The following is a 20,105-nucleotide window of genomic DNA, read 5'->3' on the forward strand; positions in this document are numbered from 1 at the left end:
CGGCTTCTGAGTTTCCTTCCTCAGGTGATGAGGTTAAGTCGTTAGGTGCTGCTCTATTTAACTCCACCTGGTGCTTTGATCCTGGCCTCCAGTCAATGTTCTAGTATTGGTCTTGCTTCCTCCTGGATCGTTCCTGTGGCCTGTCTATCCTGCATAAGCTAAGTTTTGCTTGTGTTATTTTGTTTGCTACTTTTTCTGTCCAGCTTGCTATATTGGTTTTTCTTGCTTGCTGGAAGCTCTGAGACGCAGAGGGAGCACCTCCGTACCGATAGTCGGTGCGGAGGGTCTTTTTGCCCCTCTGCGTGGTTGTTTGTAGGTTTTTGTGTTGACCGCAAAGCTATCTTTCCTATCCTCGGTCTGTTCAGTGGGTCGGGCCTCACTTTGCTAAATCTATTTCATCTCTGTGTTTGTATTTTCATCTTTACTCACAGTCATTATATGTGGGGGGCTGCCTTTTCCTTTGGGGAATTTCTCTGAGGCAAGGTGGGCTTATTTTTCTATCTTCAGGGCTAGTTAGTTTCTCAGGCTGTGCCGAGTTGCATGGGGAGCGTTGGGCGCAGTCCACGGCTACCTCTAGTGTGGTGTGATAGGATTAGGGATTGCGATCAGCAGAGTTCCCACGTCTCAGAGCTCGTCCTATGTTTTTGGAAATTGTCAGGTCACTTTGTGTGCTCTGAACTTCAATGTCCATTGTGGTTCTGAATTACCTGTTCATAACAGTACTGGAGGCCCAAAGTACTAATGCTTCTCAATAGAGGGAAAAGAGAAGTTCTGAGACCATTTTTTTTTTTGCACTGTGTTCTGTCTTTCTTTTCCCCTTTACATCAGGATGGTTCAGAACACAGGTGTGGACATGGACATTCAAGGTCTGTTCTCTTTGATGGATAATCTCGCTATAAATGTACAGAATATTCAAGATTTAGTGGTTCAGAATCCTATGTTAGAACCTAAAATTCCTATTCCTGAGTTATTTTCTGGAGATAGAGCTAAGTTTTTGAATTTTAAAAATAATTGTAAACTATTTCTGGCTTTGAAACCCCGCTCCTCTGATGACCCAGTTCAACAAGTTAAGATCATTATTTCTTTATTACGTGGCGACACTCAAGACTGGGCATTTTCCCTTGCGCCAGGAGATCCTGCATTATGTAATATTGATGCGTTTTTTCTGGCGCTCGGATTGCTGTACGACGAACCTAATTCAGTGGATCAGGCAGAGAAAAATTTGCTGGCTCTGTGTCAGGGTCAGGATGAAATAGAGATTTATTGTCAGAAGTTTAGAAAGTGGTCCGTGCTCACTCAGTGGAATGAATGTGCGCTGGCAGCTATTTTCAGAAAGGGTCTCTCTGAAGCCCTTAAGGATGTCATGGTGGGATTTCCTATGCCTGCTGGTCTGAATGAGTTTATGTCTTTGGCCATTCAGATCGGTCGACACTTGCGCGAGCGTAAATCTGTGCACCATTTGGCGGTATTATCTGAGCATAAACCTGAGCCTATGCAGTGCGATAGGACTTTGACCAGAGCTGAAAGACAAGAACACAGACGTCAGAATGGGCTGTGTTTCTACTGTGGTGATTCCACTCATGCTATCTCCGATTGTCCTAAGCGCACTAAGCGGTTCGCTAGGTCTGCCACCATTGGTATGGTACAGTCGAAATTTCTTTTGTCCGTTACTTTGATCTGCTCTTTGTCTTCCTATTCTGTCATGGCATTTGTGGATTCAGGCGCTGCCCTGAATTTGATGGACTTGGAGTTTGCTAGGCGCTGTGGGTTTGTCTTGGAGCCCTTGCAGTGTCCTATTCCATTGAGAGGAATTGATGCTACGCCTTTGGCCAAGAATAAGCCTCAGTATTGGACCCAGCTGACCATGTGCATGGCTCCTGCGCACCAGGAGGATATTCGCTTTCTGGTGTTGCATAATCTGCATGATGTGGTCGTGTTGGGGTTGCCATGGCTACAAGTCCATAACCCAGTATTAGATTGGAAATCAATGTCTGTGTCCAGCTGGGGTTGTCAGGGGGTACATGGTGATGTTCCATTTCTGTCTATCTCATCATCCACCCCTTCTGAGGTCCCAGAGTTCTTGTCTGATTACCGGGATGTATTCGATGAGCCCAAGTCCAATGCCCTACCTCCGCATAGGGATTGTGATTGTGCTATCGATTTGATTCCTGGTAGTAAGTTTCCTAAGGGTCGACTGTTTAATTTATCTGTGCCTCAGCACGCCGCTATGCGGAGTTACGTGAAGGAGTTTTTGGTTGAAGGGGAATTGGAGTATATAGTGGAGAAGATTTTGGATTCTCGTGTTTCGAGACGGAAACTCCAGTATCTGGTTAAGTGGAAAGGTTATGGTCAGGAAGATAATTCCTGGGTCTTTGCCTCTGATGTCCATGCTGCCGATCTGGTTCGTGCCTTTCATGTGGCTCATCCTGGTCGGCCTGGGGGCTCTGGTGAGGGTTCGGTGACCCCTCCTCAAGGGGGGGTTACTGTTGTGAATTCTGTGGCCAAGCTCCCTCCTGTGGTCGAGAGTGGTACTTCGGCTGGTTCTGTCTATGGGCTTCCTTTGGTGGATGAGAGTGGTACTGCGGCTTCTGAGTTTCCTTCCTCAGGTGATGAGGTTAAGTCGTTAGGTGCTGCTCTATTTAACTCCACCTGGTGCTTTGATCCTGGCCTCCAGTCAATGTTCTAGTACTGGTCTTGCTTCCTCCTGGATCGTTCCTGTGGCCTGTCTATCCTGCATAAGCTAAGTTTTGCTTGTGTTATTTTGTTTGCTATTTTTTCTGTCCAGCTTGCTATATTGGTTTTTCTTGCTGCTGGAAGCTCTGAGACGCAGAGGGAGCACCTCCGTATCGTTAGTCGGTGCAGAGGGTCTTTTTGCCCCTCTGCGTGGTTGTTTGTAGGTTTTTGTGTTGACCGCAAAGCTGTCTTTCCTATCCTCGGTCTGTTCAGTGGGTCGGGCCTCACTTTGCTAAATCTATTTCATCTCTGTGTTTGTATTTTCATCTTTACTCACAGTCATTATATGTGGGGGGCTGCCTTTTTCTTTGGGGAATTTCTCTGAGGCAAGGTGGGCTTATTTTTCTATCTTCGGGGCTAGTTAGTTTCTCAGGCTGTGCCGAGTTGCATGGGGAGCGTTGGGCGCAGTCCACGGCTACCTCTAGTGTGGTGTGATAGGATTAGGGATTGCGGTCAGCAGAGTTCCCACGTCTCAGCTCGTCCTATGTTTTTGGTAATTGTCAGGTCACTTTGTGTGCTCTGAACTTCAATGTCCATTGTGGTTCTGAATTACCTGTTCATAACACCCAGCCCACGTAGTATATAAGAGCCCATGTAGTATATAGCAGCCAACGTAGTATATAGCAGCCCATGTAGCATATAGCAGCCCATGTAGTATATAGCACAGCCCACGTAGTATATATCAGACCAGCCCACGTAGTATATAGCAGCCCATGTAGTATATAGCAGCCAACGTAGTATATAGTAGCCCACGTAGCATATAGCAGCCCACGTAGTATATAGCAGCCCAGCCCACGTAGTATATAGCAGCGCAGCCCACGTAGTATATAGCACTCAGCCCATGTAGTATATAGCAGCCCACGTAGTATATAGCAGCCCAGCCCACGTAGTATATAGCAGCCCACGTAGTATATAGCAGCCCAGCCCACGTAGTATATAGCTTCGCAGCCCATGTAGTATATAGCAGCCCACGTAGTGTATAGCAGCCCAGCCCACGTAGTATATAGCAGCCCAGCCCACGTAGTATATAGCAGCCCAGCCCACGTAGTATATAGCAGCCTGGCCCACGTAGTATATAGCAGCCCATGTAGTATATAGCAGCCCACGTAGTATATAGCAGCCCACGTAGTATATAGCAGCCCAGCCCACGTAGTATATAGCAGCCCATGTAGTATATAGCAGCCAACGTAGTATATAGCAGCCAACGTAGTATATAGCAGCCCACGTAGCATATAGCAGCCCATGTAGTATATAGCACAGCCCACGTAGTATATATCAGCCCAGCCCACATAGTATATAGCAGCCCATGTAGTATATAGCAGCCAAAGTAGTATATAGTAGCCCACGTAGTATATAGCAGCCCACGTAGTATATAGCAGCCCAGCCCACGTAGTATATAGCAGCCCAGCCCACGTAGTATATAGCAGCCCACGTAGTATATAGCAGCCCAGCCCATGTAGTATATAGCAGCCCTGCCCACGTAGTATATAGCAGCCCAGCCCACGTAGTATATAGCTTCGCAGCCCATGTAGTATATAGCAGCCCATGTAGTGTATAGCAGCCCAGCCCACGTAGTATATAGCAGCCCAGCCCACATAGTATATAGCAGCCCAGCCCACGTAGTATATGGCAGCCCAGCTGCCCATGTAGTATATAGCAGCGCCACTCACTCAGGCACTGGTAGGAGCTCCTCCGGAATCTGCCTCATAAGTTCAGCAGCACTGCAGCCAGCCAGGGGCGGAGATCAGAGCAGGAGAACGTGCTCTCTCCGCCCACAAACAATGTCACACTGGCTGCCTTCTCTTAACCCCTATGTGTGCCTGCCTGGCTGCACTGACTGAGTGAGAAGATGCTTGTGTCAGAGCTGGCACATAGTGGTTAAGAGAACGCAGCCAGCCGTGACTTTGTGGGCGGGGAGAGCATGTTCTCCTGCTCTGCTCTCCCAGCTGTATCTATGACAGCGTGAGTGGGCCCCCCTCTCTCTCTAGGGCCCCGGCATTTGCCCAGGTGCGCCGGGTGCTGACGCTGGCCCTGCGCTTGTGCCTGGCACAAATTGTAAAGATCTTGTAAAAGCAACTAACTTTGCTATTTATTATTATTATTATATATTTATATAGCACCATTAATTCCATGGTGCTGTACATGAGAAAAGGGGTTACATACAAGGTAATAGATATTGTTAACAGATATAAATTTATAATGACAGACTGGTACAGAGGGGAGAGGACCCTGCCCTTGCGGACTTACATTCTTGCTATTTACCTGTTATCAAAAATCCTCAGTATTTTAAAAAATGGAGGGATTTTTAACTATAGAATTTATGACTCTTTTCCTAGGCCATTTGTCACTGCAGCAGTCTGCAAGCAGTGTCTGGTCTCCTAAACAAGGAGCATGGTGCTTACAAGCCCTTTATGGTACAGTAAAGCTTGTAAGCGCTGCTCTACAACTAGTCAAGCACAATGCTATTACTTGCACAATGCATAGTCAAACAAGGGACACTACGGCTGCAGCGATTCACTGCATAACTCTATAAATTCACTTCAGTTATCTATAGCAGATTTCCTGCAGCACTGGTTACAGATGGGGCAGGGGCAGCACGTAGTGATGAGTAAGTGTACTCGTTGCTCGGGTTTTCCCGCGCACGCTCGGGTGTCCTCCGAGTATTTGTTAGTGTTCGGAGATTTAGTTTTCATCACCTCAGCTGAATGATTTACAGCTATTAGCCAGGCTAAGTACATGTGGGGATTCCCTAGCAACCAGGCAACCCCCACATGTACTCAGCCTGGCTAGTAGCTGTAAATCATGCAGCTGAGGTGATGAAAACTAAATCTCCGAACACTAACAAATACTCGGAGGACACCCGAGCGTGCGCGGGAAAACCTGAGCAACAAGTACACTCGCTCATCACTAGCAGCACGCCATGAGAGGACTATTTATGAGTAAATGACATAAGGTTCTGCAGTGGGATCCAGACATTTATGGCATAAAATATGGCAACCAGTGTTCACCATAGTGCCTTTTCTCAGTATGCATCTCTGTACACGTAAAGTAGAATCCACCAAATTCTGCGATAACATCTCACCACATGCACAGATATACAAGCTGCTAAGGTTTCACAACTTCCTGTTTTTTTCTTTTCAGTTCCTCCGTATGGTGGACGCATGTTCCAGTTTCCTTACAGAAGCTCTTCACCCTGAAAACTGTGTTGGAATTTTACGACTTGCAGATACACATTGTTTGGACTTGCTGAAGTTACAGGTCCAGAACTATATCATCCAAAACTTTTTGCAGGTCTTAAACCATGAAGAGTTCCTCGAGTTGACATCCAACATTTTACACCATATTCTAAAGAGCGATGAGTTATATGTCACAGAGGAAGCGCAAGTGTTTGAGACTGTAATAAAATGGGTCCAATATAAACAATCTGAGAGAATGTCTCTTCTACCGAAAATGCTAGAATGTGTCCGACTACCTTTATTGGATCCCTGGTATCTTGTTGGTACCGTAGAAGCCAATGAATTGATCAGAGAATGCCCTGATGTATTCCATTTAATGCAAGAAGCACGCATGTATTATCTGACTGGTAATGAGGTGAGTGAATCTACAGCAAGTAATTGTCAAATTTGTATATTACCTAGATACATAAAATAAATGAGTAACATGCATTGATAAACTGACCATTAAAGACCCCCATACATATCTGCTGAAAGTTGTTCAAATCCACCTATTTCATTGGGATCAGCTACACATCTGACTGTATTGGTGCCATCCTTCACTACCCAGACAGATGATATTAGCGGAGAGAAGGATAGGGCCCTTGAAATTTCAATGGCTGATCCTTTTGTTTTCATGTGTTCTAACTGTGGAAAAACAAACAAACACTTGACTGAACTAAGCAATCATGTATGAGGGAGCTAGGAGATAGACCTATCTAGTTATTCATGAAAACAAGCACGTTTGCAATTGACTAGCTTGTTCGGCCTGTTGTCATTCTCATGCAATGAGAGTTTTAATCTTTCATAGTGTACATCTCGTCTCCATAAAGCTCAGCCTCCAATGCCTGCAGTAGCTATATTTCAGGAAAGGGGTTAACTCCTAACATTCTAGCCACCTCTCTCTAGGTCATTGATTTCTAAAACAGCAGTTATCTGCTCAACTCTATCTCAGCTTTGAAAGAGGTGCTGTTATAAACCTTGCAAAATAACGAGCTCACAGTTTTCAGAGCAGGTTTCATAATCATAGCTCTCTGCTCTTGTCCATACCTGTGTGCTTGTTCAAATGCTCCGTTATCGCTATGTGTAAATACAGGGATAGCAGTGTATACTACAGAACAAACCACTAACAACTGAATGAGTTTCGGCAAAACTTGTGCTGTGCTTTACAGTTCTACTAAAAATTCAGGTCTACCATTCACCAGAGCTGTCACTCAAAGAGGAGGAGAGCCACCTTGTGAGAAACCAGGAAATGGGGAGACTGATAGCTCTGAGTTGCTCAAAAAAAAAAAAAATTTTGCGAATACCCCTTTAAACTCATTCGCCTAGTTGCCGGCCTCAAAACTTATTTCCATGAATGCGGGTATGCTGTAACTACTAGTGTAAACATGAGGTCCTGCAGTAACTTTATGTGGTGGCCTTTTTTGTCTTCACAGTATTCTTACTGGGGATATTATCTTCCTTCCTAGACTTTTTCTTGAAATAAATATTTTCCAGGGAATAATGCAGTTATTAAGACAAATTGCTAATTGATCTACATTTCAAAATTTGCACTAATCTTCCACTGTATCTGACTGATAGTTGTAGACTTGCTCCAAAGAGTCGTTCATTGTTTTGCCAGCATACATACTGCCATTTGTCACTGCTAAAAATCTGCCCAGTCAGCTAACGGGAAGGATGGGCAAAAACATCTGGGAACCATTCAGATCAGGAAGAGCTCGATTTTCTTCTCTAATATAAGAATACGGCGTTAGGTACTGCTCATTCAGGTGTCTGTTTTTCTCGTGCCAATTCTGTGCTTTTCACAGTTGTTCCTTTTATGGACTCCACTCCGTATCTGTTCACATGTCTGTGTATTTTTGCTGTCCGGGCAGTTCGCATAAAGCCACTGAGACTTCTGACTCGGATCCAAGTCTTCGATGAATTCTGCCAATGCAAGTCTATGGGTCTGTAAAAAAAATTGGAGAGCACGTGGATGCCATCCGTTTGCTGTTAATTTTTTTTATTTTTAATGGACTGATATGAGAATGTTGAGCAACCTCCATCATCTTTTGTTTTCCATCTGAGAAAAGCTGAATAAACTCTGACCAAACTCTGAAGACACTAATAAAAAAGCAATGATGGCACTCGGAACTATTTTTTTCATAACAGAAAATCACTGACTTCAGAATGAGCCTGTAATAGAGGGGAGGTCTTCTGTTTAGGATCCTCACCTGTGGCCCGATGGGAGAACGATTACAAAGAGCGTCTCTCTGCTCCGAAACACCTGTCCCATCCTACATTATACAGACAGCCTATTGATGAGAATCAGAGGTGTCTAATCTGTAGTTCCACATGTGTTGGCGCCGCAGGAAAATTGAACACTTCCTTTCAGGGTTCCCAATAGATTACAGCTGATCTCTGGCAGTCCAGCAGTGGAACGCTTTGTCATTTGCTAACTTTTAAGTGATCCTTCTAAATGTGGCCGTGCATCTTAGATAGCAATCTGCCAATTCACTATTTCTCACATTTGTTTTTCTTAGAGCTCCAATTCCTTTAGCAAGTGAAGTATTTTATAGCTAATAATATAGGTTATACTTGCATGGCCATATTATGAAGTGGTATCAGATTGTACCAATATAGGAACCCCTTTTCCAAAGTTTATTTTTTCTGACAATGTTTTCCATACTCCATTATCAGGCAGCAGGTGCCCTCAGAATGAGCTATATTATAGCTTACTTATAAAACCAAGCAACTTTGTGATTTACTTTTTATTAAAAATTCTCTCTGTTTTCAATGGAGGGATTCTAAAATTTTTATTGTACAGCTTGTTACCTAGGTTACCAACCACCCTACGGTCTCAGAGTGGCCGGTTACCTAGGTAAGGATGCTTTTAAGTCTGCTCACATCACTCTCAAGCTGACCATTTTGCTGGATCTGACCAGTATGACTGCCCCTGCGCTTCTCCCATGCCTCAGAGGTAAAGTTACCTTTGATATCAGACTGGGGGAGCACTCGGTTTAGACCAACAGCTTGATTATGCTGCTGGTCTGAACTATCAATCTTCATCAGTGCACCGCACCCCAAGAAACAAACATGTCACTCTGGGCTAAACCTACAATTTATGGGCAGGTAGAGTTGATTACCACCACCTGCAAGGTCAATGGGAGGAGTGCAAGATCAGTCTGGATGCAGCCACATCCATACACTAAACAGAGAAAAAAACCAACCAGCACTCCCAATGTGAACACATGCAAGCTGCAAGCTGTATCATATAGATATAAAAGAACACAGCAGCACATGTACATGAATCTAGGCCATGTGAAAACACAGACAAATGTTCGATATGAATCATACTTATCAAAAATATTTTTTCATAAAAAAATTTTCAAAAATTTTTTTTCATAAAACTTACAATTCTAGATAAAATGAAGATTCTTAGCGCATAAATTGGCCAATTCATGTGTGCCCATCAACCACGGCAAGGTGATCTCCCTCTGATGGGTCCTACTCTACCGTACATGCCACTCTTGTGCCACCAGCCTACAACTTTGGACAAACATGTCACTCTGGGCTAAACCTACAATTTGTGGGCAGGTAGAGTTGATTACCACCACCTGCAAGGTCAATGGAACACAAAAGCGCACAGCGAGGTCAAAAATACTCTGTTGTAAAAAAGTCACAGTAAATAAGCAAGTGCTAGTCAAAAAATGAAAAAAATACAGGGTATTTAGTTAATACGTTTTTTGCAAAAAAAAGTAACTAAATACCCTGTATTTTTTTCATTTTTTGACTAGCACTTGCTTATTTACTGTGACTTTTTTTACAACAGAGTATTTTTGACCTCGCTGTGCGCTTTTGTGTCTTCAGGTTCTTTGGCGGTGTGAACAGGTTTCTACAGACTTGTTCACTGTGCAAGTGGCCCATGTGTTTTTTGGTTCTATAATTGTTCTCTTGTTTCTACAAGACTGGGGAGTTGACCACTCCTCTGTGGGTCATTTGCATTGTAGCTGTTCCATCCTGCACATCCACATGGATATATTTTCTCTCTGAACCCTGCTTATACAGGTACTAGTACTATACAGATGATCAGGTTTTTAAATACATCAGATAGGGATTATATACATTAGATAGGACTGCTCTATTATGGGTATACTTTGGCAATTGGTGGAACAGCCTAACATCCTTTTTTTGCAAAAAAAGTATTAACTAAATACCCTGTATTTTTTTCATTTTTTGACTAGCACTTGCTTATTTACTGTGACTTTTTTTTTACAACAGAGTATTTTTGACCTCGCTGTGATCTTTTGTGTCTTCAGGTTCTTTGGTGGTGTGAACAGGTTTCTACAGACTTGTTCACTGTGCAAGTGGCCCATGTGTTTTTTGTTTTTTTAAGGTCAATGGGAGGAGTGCAAGATCAGTCTGGATGCAGCCACATCCATACATTAAACAGAGAAAAAAAGAGAAAAAAAACAACCAGCACTCCCAATGTGAACACATGCAAGCTGCAAGCTGTATCATATAGATATAAAAGAACACAGCAGCACATGTACATGAATCTAGGCCATGTGAAAACACAGACAAATGTTCGATATGAATCATACTTCTCAAAAATATTTTTTCATAAAAAAATTTTCAAAACATTTTTTTTTCATAAAACTTACAGTTATAGATAAAAATGAAGATTCTTAGTGGATAAATTGGCCAATTCATGTGTGCCGATCAACCACGGCAAGGTGATCTCCCTCTGATGGGTCCTACTCTACCATGCATGCCACTCTTGGGCCACCAGCCTACAACTTTGGACAAACATGTCACTCTGGGCTAGACCTACAATTTATGGGCAGGTAGAGTTGATTTCCACCACCTGCAAGGTCAATGGGAGGAGTGCAAGATCAGTCTGGATGCAGCCACATCTATACACTAAACAGAGAAAAAAAAAAAGACCAACAGCGTGATTATGCTGCTGGTCTGAACTATCAATCTTCATCAGTGCACCGCACCCCACGAAAAAAAGTTGAGTCAAGCCCTTTAAGTCATGAGAAATATCAATTTCCAAGTTCAGATTGGTACATAAAAGAAATAGTACAAACATATTATACTGATTGGATAAATTTGGCATTTTCTCTTGGTAAACATTTATTTTATTACTACAAGTTCCCTGAGTACAAATATTAATAGTGAATCCAAACAGACAAGTGTGTGAAAAACACAACCATCCACCACATTTCAGGTTGAGTGGGAGCTTGGCAGTAGGGCTCAGATGCCAGAGTGGGCAATCTAAAAGCCCATTCACACTAGTTGATTTTGGCCTATTAGCGAGCGCTCACCTATTATATAGAAGTCATTTGGCACTTGTTTACTGCCACGTATTGGTACGTTTGGCCTTTTTCCTTTACATGACATTTGGATGTTAGCCTACTATGTAAAACTGTCATATAAAGCAGATGTGCTACCCCGAATCACAGTCATTATAGAAAAGTGTGGGTTGTTTCGTCTAAAAATATTGCCACTTCTTGATTTGTGACCTGTGGGTACACAAATTTTAAGCGTCTAGACTCTGATCTCTTCCTCTTTCTTGCAGCTGACTTATCGAACATCTGTGAATCTATTTATTATGTACATCATAACATTTTCCAAATTCATGACTCTGTCAAGGGGAACTTGAGCACCATAGATTTATAAAAGGAATGGAAATGTTCAGTTTGAAGCCACAAAAACAAACTCCTTAAAATGGAAAATAAATGTTTTGCACATGATCTATTTTTTATCTGTCTTAATTTTTTACGAGAAGGAACTAGCACAAGAGCTAGAAAATTGAACCCACTCATCCGCCCGATCTGCAATCAATATTCTGAATCCAGAAAACCCCTTTAATTATAGAATCCTTCCAAAAGTCCCAATAATTAAGTTTAGTTTGTTGCTTACCAACTGGCACTGCAGCCATTGTATAACTACTTTGTGTTCCAATATTGGGCAAAACAGTGTATTTGTTCACTATTGTCTAAAAATCTTGAATATTAACTAATGATGGCTTTCAATTTGCTGTTATGTATAACTACTTCTTCATTTTTATTCTAAGTCCTTAAGAAGCCCATGCAAACCCTTCTCCCCTACCCCAGAATGTGCTCATGATGGTGTAGATTGGCTATTTAATGCATAGGAAACCTTCCATGAGTGCTGGTTTTAGGGCACAATGAGACGGCCGTATAACATGGCCGACAATCACATCGCGGTGCACAGACTGGCCATTAGCTCTTCTGACCAGAGCGTGACAGCTGCATAGAAATACATACTGTCACGCTCGGGTCAGGATAGCTGCCGACCAGTCCGAGATTTGCGATGCGATCCTTGTGCAGGTTATACGGCCATCTAACTCTTCCCTATGGAAGGTTTTGGTCAACTTTAGTGGCTCCTTGGGAATTATCCAACTCTTTTTCTGGAAGGCTCCAGGATGTTCTGTGAGAGTTGGCAATAATAAGCCATAACATCATTGGTAACATTAGGCCAACCACAGACGGGGACAGAATTCAACATAATTACAGAGGCTGTGATAAGCTGATATTATATCTCTTACTCCTTTTGAACAAACTTAGGCAATAAGATTCAGAGCTGAAAGGAAGTCCGTTGGGCTCCCAAAGTGAGGAAGGAAGTTCATGTTGCACCAGGTGGCACATCTGTGGATTTCTGCTCTACTATTGTTATTACCTAATCTATTTCAAGCTATATTCTTTTCCATGTTGGTACTTAACCAATGCAAAACAAAAATGGTAAATCATGCAAAACAATAATCACAGAAAGTAATATACAATATAGGGTATACAATGAATCCCCAGGATCAATCTAAGGCCGGAGTCACACTACAGCGTAATACGGACCGATTCTATGCCATAAAAAAAAAAAATCGCATAGCACTCGGACCAATGTTAATCTATGGGGCAGCACCTATCATCCATTGTTTTCTCGGCCATATTATGCGTGATAGTGAAATCGCAGCATGCTGCGATTGTCACCGTATTACGCCCGAAATACGCCAATGCAAGTCTATGGATGCGAGAAAAACTCGCACAGCACACGGACCATCAGTGTGACTTGCGAGAAATACGCACCAGTGTTCTATAGAAAAGCCGGCAATTCAGTGCAGTGTAATGTAAAATCACACTGACAGGCTGAAATAGAATAGATAAAATAAATGTCTACATATAGTATAGGTGTGTATATAATATAATATATATATATATATATATATATATATATATATATATACTAGATTGTGGCCCGATTCTAACGCATCGGGTATTCTAGAATATGCATGTCCCCGCGTAGTATTCGCGGCAGACTGTGCCCGTCGCTGATTGGTCGAGGCAACCTTTATGACATCATCGTCGCCATGGCAACCATTATGACATCATCGTCGCTGTGCCCGTCTCTGATTGGGCGAGGCCTCACGGCCTCGACCAATCAGAGACGCGGGATGTCTACGTCCTTTATGACATCATCGTCGCTGTGCTCGTTGCTGATTGGTCGAGGCCTGGCGGCTTCGACCAATCAGAGACGCGGGATTTCTACGTCGATGCTGTGCCGGTCTCTGATTGGTCGAGGCCTGGCGGCCTCAACCAATCAGAGAGCCGGGATTTCCAGGACAGACAGACAGACAGACGGAAAAACCCTTAGACAATTATATATATAGATATATATATATACTAGATCGTGGCCCGATTCTAACGCATCGGGTATTCTAGAATATGCATGTCCCCGTAGTATATGGACAATGATGATTCCAGAATTCGCGGCAGACTGTGCTCGTCGCTGATTGGTCGAGGCAACCTTTATGACATCATCGTCACCATGGCAACCATTATGACATCTACGTCGATACTGTGCCCGTCGCTGAATCAGAAACGTGAGATGTCTATGTCCATTATGACATCATCGTCGCTGTGCCCGTTGCTGATTGGTCGAGGCCTGGTGGCCTCGACCAATCAGAGACGCGGGATGTCTACGTCCTTTATGACATCATCGTCGCTGTGCCTGTCGCTGATTCAGAGGCGCAGGATTTCTACGTCGATACCGTGCCCGTCTCTGATTGGTCGAGGCCGCCAATCAGAGACGCGGGATTTCCAGGACAGACAGACAGAAAGACAGACAGACAGATGGAAAGACAGACAGACGGAAAAACCCTTAGACAATTATATATAATTGACAGGTTTTTTGGGTTATCAGGAGTTGTATGCCAAAATCATCAGTATTAAAACAATAAAAGACCTGACAAATTTCAGTTGGTGGATAATGAATCTATAATATATGAAAGTTTAATTGTAATCATTACATTATGGTAAATAATGAAATTTAACACTATATGCTAATTTTTTGAGAAGGACCTGTATATATATATATATATATATATATATATATATATATATATATATATATATATATATATATATAATAGAAAAATTGGAACAGCACAATGCTCACCGGTGGGTGCCTGGCCTCCTGGGCAGAATGGTCAACTCATCTGCCCACATGTATACAAAAATCAGCAAGAGAAGGCAGCACTCCAAGTCCTTTTAAAAGGTGAAAAATGTGACGTTTATTTAACCCACATCTCTGTGCGACGTTTCGGCTCACACTGAGCCTTTTTGAAGCTTGAGTGACAACTCAAAATGTACAACAATAAATCTCTGACAATTATATCAGTGACCAAAATAGCTACCCTTGTTAGTAATAACAGCCATAAGTCTTCCATCCATGGACCTGTCAGTTTCTTAATCTGTTGATGATCAACTTTTTGGGCCGCAGTAACAGTCTCCCAGACACAGATCAGAGAGGTGACTGTTTTCCTTCATCATAAATTTCCAATTTAAAGGGAACCTGTCACCCCGTTTTTTGAGATTGAGCTATAAATACTGTTAAATAGGGCCTGCGCTGTGTGTTCCTATAGTGTATGTAGTGTACCCCGATTCCCCACCTATGCTGAGAAATAACTTACCAAAGTCGCCGTTTTCGCCTGTCAATCAGGCTGGTCAGGTCGGGAGGGCGTGGTGACATCGCTGGTTCTTCCTCAGCTTTACGTTGGTGGCGTAGTGGCGTAGTGGTGAACAAGCAGCGCGCGATCTGCGCTGTAATCCCTTGCATCGGTGGGGGCGGCCATCTTCCTGGGGCCGCGCGTGCGCAGATCGAGTGCTCTGCTGCACGGGGCTTCAGGAAAATGGCCGCGGGATGCCGCGCGTGCGCATTAGAGATCGCGGCGGCCATTTTCCCAAAGCCGAGTTTGCATCTCGGCTTTGGGAAAATGGCCGCCGCGATCTCTAATGCGCACGCGCGGCATCCCGCGGCCATTTTCCTGAAGCCCCGTGCAGCAGAGCACTCGATCTGCGCACGCGCGGCCCCAGGAAGATGGCCGTCCCCACCGATGCAAGGGATTACAGCGCAGATCGCGCGCTGCTTGTTCACCACTACGCCACTACGCCACCAACGTAAAGCTGAGGAAGAACCAGCGATGTCACCACGCCCTCCCGACCTGACCAGCCTGATTGACAGGCGAAAACGGCGACTTTGGTAAGTTATTTCTCAGCATAGGTGGGGAATCGGGGTACACTACATACACTATAGGAACACACAGCGCAGGCCCTATTTAACAGTATTTATAGCTCAATCTCAAAAAACGGGGTGACAGGTTCCCTTTAAGGAGGGTCCACAACTTTTCAATAGGGTTTAGGTCAGGTGAGGAAGGGGTCATGCTATTATTCTTCCATCTTTAAGGCCTTTTCAGGCAGCTGATCAGTGGAGACTTTGATGCTGTGATTTAGCATTATTCTGCATAAAAATCAGTTTTTTTTAAAGATACAGATGTAGGTTGTCAATGTCGCTAGCGTGTGGAGGGAAAACCTGCTGCAAATAATAAAACAACACCACCTGGTTGTCCAAATAATATTAGAAATAAAAAACATACATTTGCGCTAAGTGTATATCCCTTTAGATAATTGAACCACAATCATATGGTTCATAAAGTTATGCCCATAAAGGTATGCTAGGTAACAAAGCGTCAGTTAGTAATTGGGTTACCTTATGTAACAGAGATGAGAGTGTAATCCAGTGTTTGATCTCTAGATAATCCAGGAGGAGAGAGGGGGTTTCACAGGAACTTTTGGCTGTTGTAGTTCAGGAAGTCTTCCTGAGCGCTGTCCCGGCCGGTGACAGATGCCCCTCTTGCTTCTCTGGTAGGACCTTGCGCAAGCATGGAGCACTCAGGGCAGAGGACGGCAGCGCGTGGTGGGATCCCTGACGATGAATCCGAGTATTCTGAATCGAGTAGGAATTGGTCATACAGAGCTCTGTACGTTCTCACATGCTGTTACGCCCACAGGGTGTGACAAGGTAAAGTGGACTCACTAGACCACTGATGGTGCAGTGGCGGCTGTATACCCGATACTCAAAAGACAGGAGAGTAGATCTCATAAACCAAAAGATATTTATTAACAAAAAGGAAACAGGTGTCAGAGGGAAAGAACCTCTGGATCACAGCACTGTACCACGTAGTGGAGCACCGGGCAAGGTGTACCCCTATACAGGGATTCCCCCGTCACAACACCAGGTGGCCTGAATGCTACGAATCCAGGACAAGAGGACGACCCATACTGACAAACTAGCAACACAGTAGAATACTTGGGCCAGCTGGTGGGGACAATCCCAGAAGCTCCATGAAATCCAGCAAGGTAGTTTCCACTGGTAGCAGGATCTGGAGGATTCCGTGAGGAGAGGCAAGACAACCTGGAGTGAGAACCGGAGAGACCAGAGAAGTCCAGAATGGGATTCACCAGAAGAGGACTCTGTGAAAATAGAGACATAAGTAAAGTGCAGAGCACAGCAGAGCGTGGCCTGAAGCTGCAGCAACAATCCAAAGAATGAACACATAGCCCAGGCACCTCCCTAAAGGGGAGGGTGCTTTTTATGCACAGAGCATCATAACACACACTGCAGCCTTGCAGCGCTGGAGTCCTGGGTTCTAATCCCACCCAGGACAACATCTGCAAAGAGTTTGTATGTTCTCTCCGTGTTTGCGTGGGTTTCCTCCGGTCACTCCGGTTTCCTCCCACATTCCAAAGATATACTGATAGGGATTCTAGATTGTGAGCCCCATCGGGGACAGTGATGATAATGTGTGAAAAACTGTAATGGGCTGCGTAATATGTTAGCGCTATATAAAAATAAAGATTATTTATTTATTTATTATAACACAGATGGCCCTAATAGCAAACAGGTGTCCTGCTGTTTCAAGTATGTGCAGGAAGCGGGGCGCGGCTCCTAAGAGCATTTCCAGGAGACCTGCCAAGAGGATGCAGGTTCTTAGCAGAGAAAGAAGCCGCAGATCGTCTGGAGCCACGGACAGGGTGAGTAAGGCTGTGTGATAGGCGCCGGTCTCCCTGCACAGCGGAGACCGAACCTGCTGCTGAGGGCATGACAGTACCCCCCCCTTATGCCCCCCCTTCTTGAAACCTGTCAGGAACCTTCTAAGAAGAACTGGGGCATTAATGTTCTCCACAGGCTCCCAGGATCTCTCTTCAGGACCGTATCCCTTCCAGTCAACCAGAAAGAGGGACCTGCCCCCTCTTTTCTTCATGGCCAGGATGTCCTTCACTTCATAAACGTCCTCGGAACCGACAGGAGAAGGAAAATTACCAGGATCCTGGGTGAAGCGGCTGAGGACAACTGGTTTCAGCAGGGATACATGGAAGGAGTTATGGATCCGTAAGGAGGCAGGCAATTTGAAACGATAGCACACATCGTTGATTCGGTGGAGTACTTCAAAAGGACCGATGAAACGAGGAGCCAGCTTATAAGAAGGAACTTTAAGTCGGATGTGCCTGGAAGACAGCCATACCTTATCTCCGGGATGGAAAGGTGGAGGATCCAGACGTCTCTTATCCGCATGTTCCTTGGTTGGAACAGATACCTGCTCCAGAGAGGTCCTCGTCTCAGTCCAGACTTTTGTGAAGTCCTTGGCCAGGGACTCAGCTGCTGGATTGCTGGAAGCAAGAGGCAGTGGAGTCGGGATCTTAGGATGCTGTCCATAAACAATAAAAAATGGGGAGTTAGAGGAGGACTCACCGACATGATTATTGTAGGAAAACTCAGCCCATGGCAGCAGGTCGGCCCAGTCGCTGTGGTGACCATTCACGAAGTGTCGCAGATAGTTGGTGAGGACTTGATTCACTCTCTCCACTTGGCCATTAGATTGTGGGTGATAGGCCGAGGAGAAGTCCAGAGTGACATCCAACAGTTTACAGAGGGACCGCCAGCATCGGGAAATGAATTGGACTCCTCTGTCGGAAACAATGTGGAGTGGAAGTCCGTGAAGCCGAAGGACATGCTGAATGAAGAGCTTTGCGAGTTTAGGAGCGGAAGGAAGACCAGACAATGGAGTGAAATGTCCCATCTTGGAGAACCGGTCTACAACAACCCAGATTATTGTACAACCAGATGATGCTGGCAGATCTGTGATGAAATCCATGGCAATGTGTTGCCAGGGAGCAGACGGAATCGGGAGAGGGAGGAGGTGACCGGCTGGCAGTTTCTTGGGTGTTTTATTACGAGCACAGGAAGAACAGGCTGCAACAAAGTTCAGAACATCTTGGCGCAAAGTGGACCACCAGTAGTGTCGAGAAATTAGTTGTAACGTCTTCTTTTGACCAGCGTGTCCGGCAAGCTTAGAAGAATGACCCCAGTGTAAAACTCGCTTCTTGTCTCTTTCAGTTACAAGGGTCTTACCGGGAGGGAGTTGCGACAGTCTGACTGGAGCCACCGTGATCATCTTGGACGGTTCAATGATATGCTGAAGCTCCTCTTCAAGGTTGTCGGACAAGAAGGACCTGGAAAGCGCATCGGCTTTGATATTCTTCTCTGCAGGACGGAAATGGAGAGAGAAATTGAACCGAGCAAAGAACAATGACCAACGAGCCTGGCGAGGATTGAGTCTTTGAGCAGACTGAAGATAGGACAGATTCTTATGATCAGTGTAAATGATGACTGGATGAACTGCGCCTTCAAGCAGATATCGCCATTCCTCTAAGGCTAGCTTAATTGCTAGTAACTCTCTATCACCAATTGAGTAGTTACGTTCACAGGGTGTAAATGCCTTGGAGAAGAAACCACAGGTCACCATCTTACCAGTAGGCAGTTTTTGTGTGAGGACTGCTCCGGATCCGGATGACGAAGCGTCCACTTCAAGGAAAAACTGTTTGTTGATCATAGGCCGATGAAGAGCTGGTGCGGTTGAGAAGGCTTGTTTGAGGGAGGCGAAAGCTGATTCGGCCTCAGGAGTCCAATCCTTTGGTTTGGCTCCTTTACAAGTCAGGGTAGTGAGTGGTCTTACCAGAGAGAAGAATTGTGGAATGAATTGCCGATAGTAGTTGGCGAATCCTAGGAACCGCTGAATGGCCTTGATTCCCTCAGGGTTTGGCCACTTTAACACGGCAGAAACCTTCTCTGGATCCATCTCGAGACCTGTATCGGAAATAATATAGCCAAGAAAGGGTAAAGACCTCCGTTCAAATAGACATTTCTCAAACTTTGCGTAGAGACGATTCTCCCTCAATCTTTGAAGAACGAGACGAACATTCCTCCTGTGAGTTGGTAAGTCGGGAGAAAACACCAGGATGTCATCCAGATACACCACCACACAAACATTGACAAACTCCTGAAAAACGGCGGGAGCATTGCTTAACCCGAAAGGCATGACTAGATATTCGTAATGACCATCTCGCGTGTTGAAGGCGGTTTTCCACTCATCCCCGGATCGTATCCTGACGAGGTTGTAAGCCCCACGGAGATCCAACTTGGTGAAAATCCTGGAACCTCGAAGCCGATCAAAGAGCTCAGGAATTAAGAGAAGTGGGTATCTGTTCTTTACCGTTATTAGGTTGAGACCACGGTAGTCGATGCATGGGCGAAGAAAACCATCTTTCTTCTTGACAAAGAAGAACCCAGCTCCAGCTGGGGAGGAGGACTTCTGGATAAACCCTCGAGCCAAATTCTCCTTGATGTAATCGGACATGGCTTGAGTCTCAGTAGGAGAAAGAGGGTAGATCCTACCTCGAGGCGGAGTAGATCCAGGGATAAGATCGATGGGGCAATCGTAAGGCCTGTGCGGTGGAAGTGTCTCGGCTTCCCTCTTGTTGA

At 44.7% G+C, this 20,105-nt stretch overlaps 1 protein-coding gene across 1 annotated transcript in view; it reads left to right on the top strand.

The window, feature by feature from the left end:
- KLHL6 (kelch like family member 6) overlaps window positions 1-20,105 on the top strand; it is a 112,114-nt gene that overhangs the window by 20,291 nt on the left and 71,718 nt on the right. The window contains exon 3 of the mRNA XM_069727781.1: window positions 5,875-6,324. Within this exon, the coding sequence (XP_069583882.1) occupies window positions 5,875-6,324 (450 nt within the window). The remainder of the gene's footprint in view (window positions 1-5,874; window positions 6,325-20,105) is intronic.

Source organism: Ranitomeya imitator, chromosome 5 (assembly GCF_032444005.1).
Source record: "Ranitomeya imitator isolate aRanImi1 chromosome 5, aRanImi1.pri, whole genome shotgun sequence".
NCBI classification, from domain to species: Eukaryota; Metazoa; Chordata; class Amphibia; order Anura; family Dendrobatidae; genus Ranitomeya; species Ranitomeya imitator.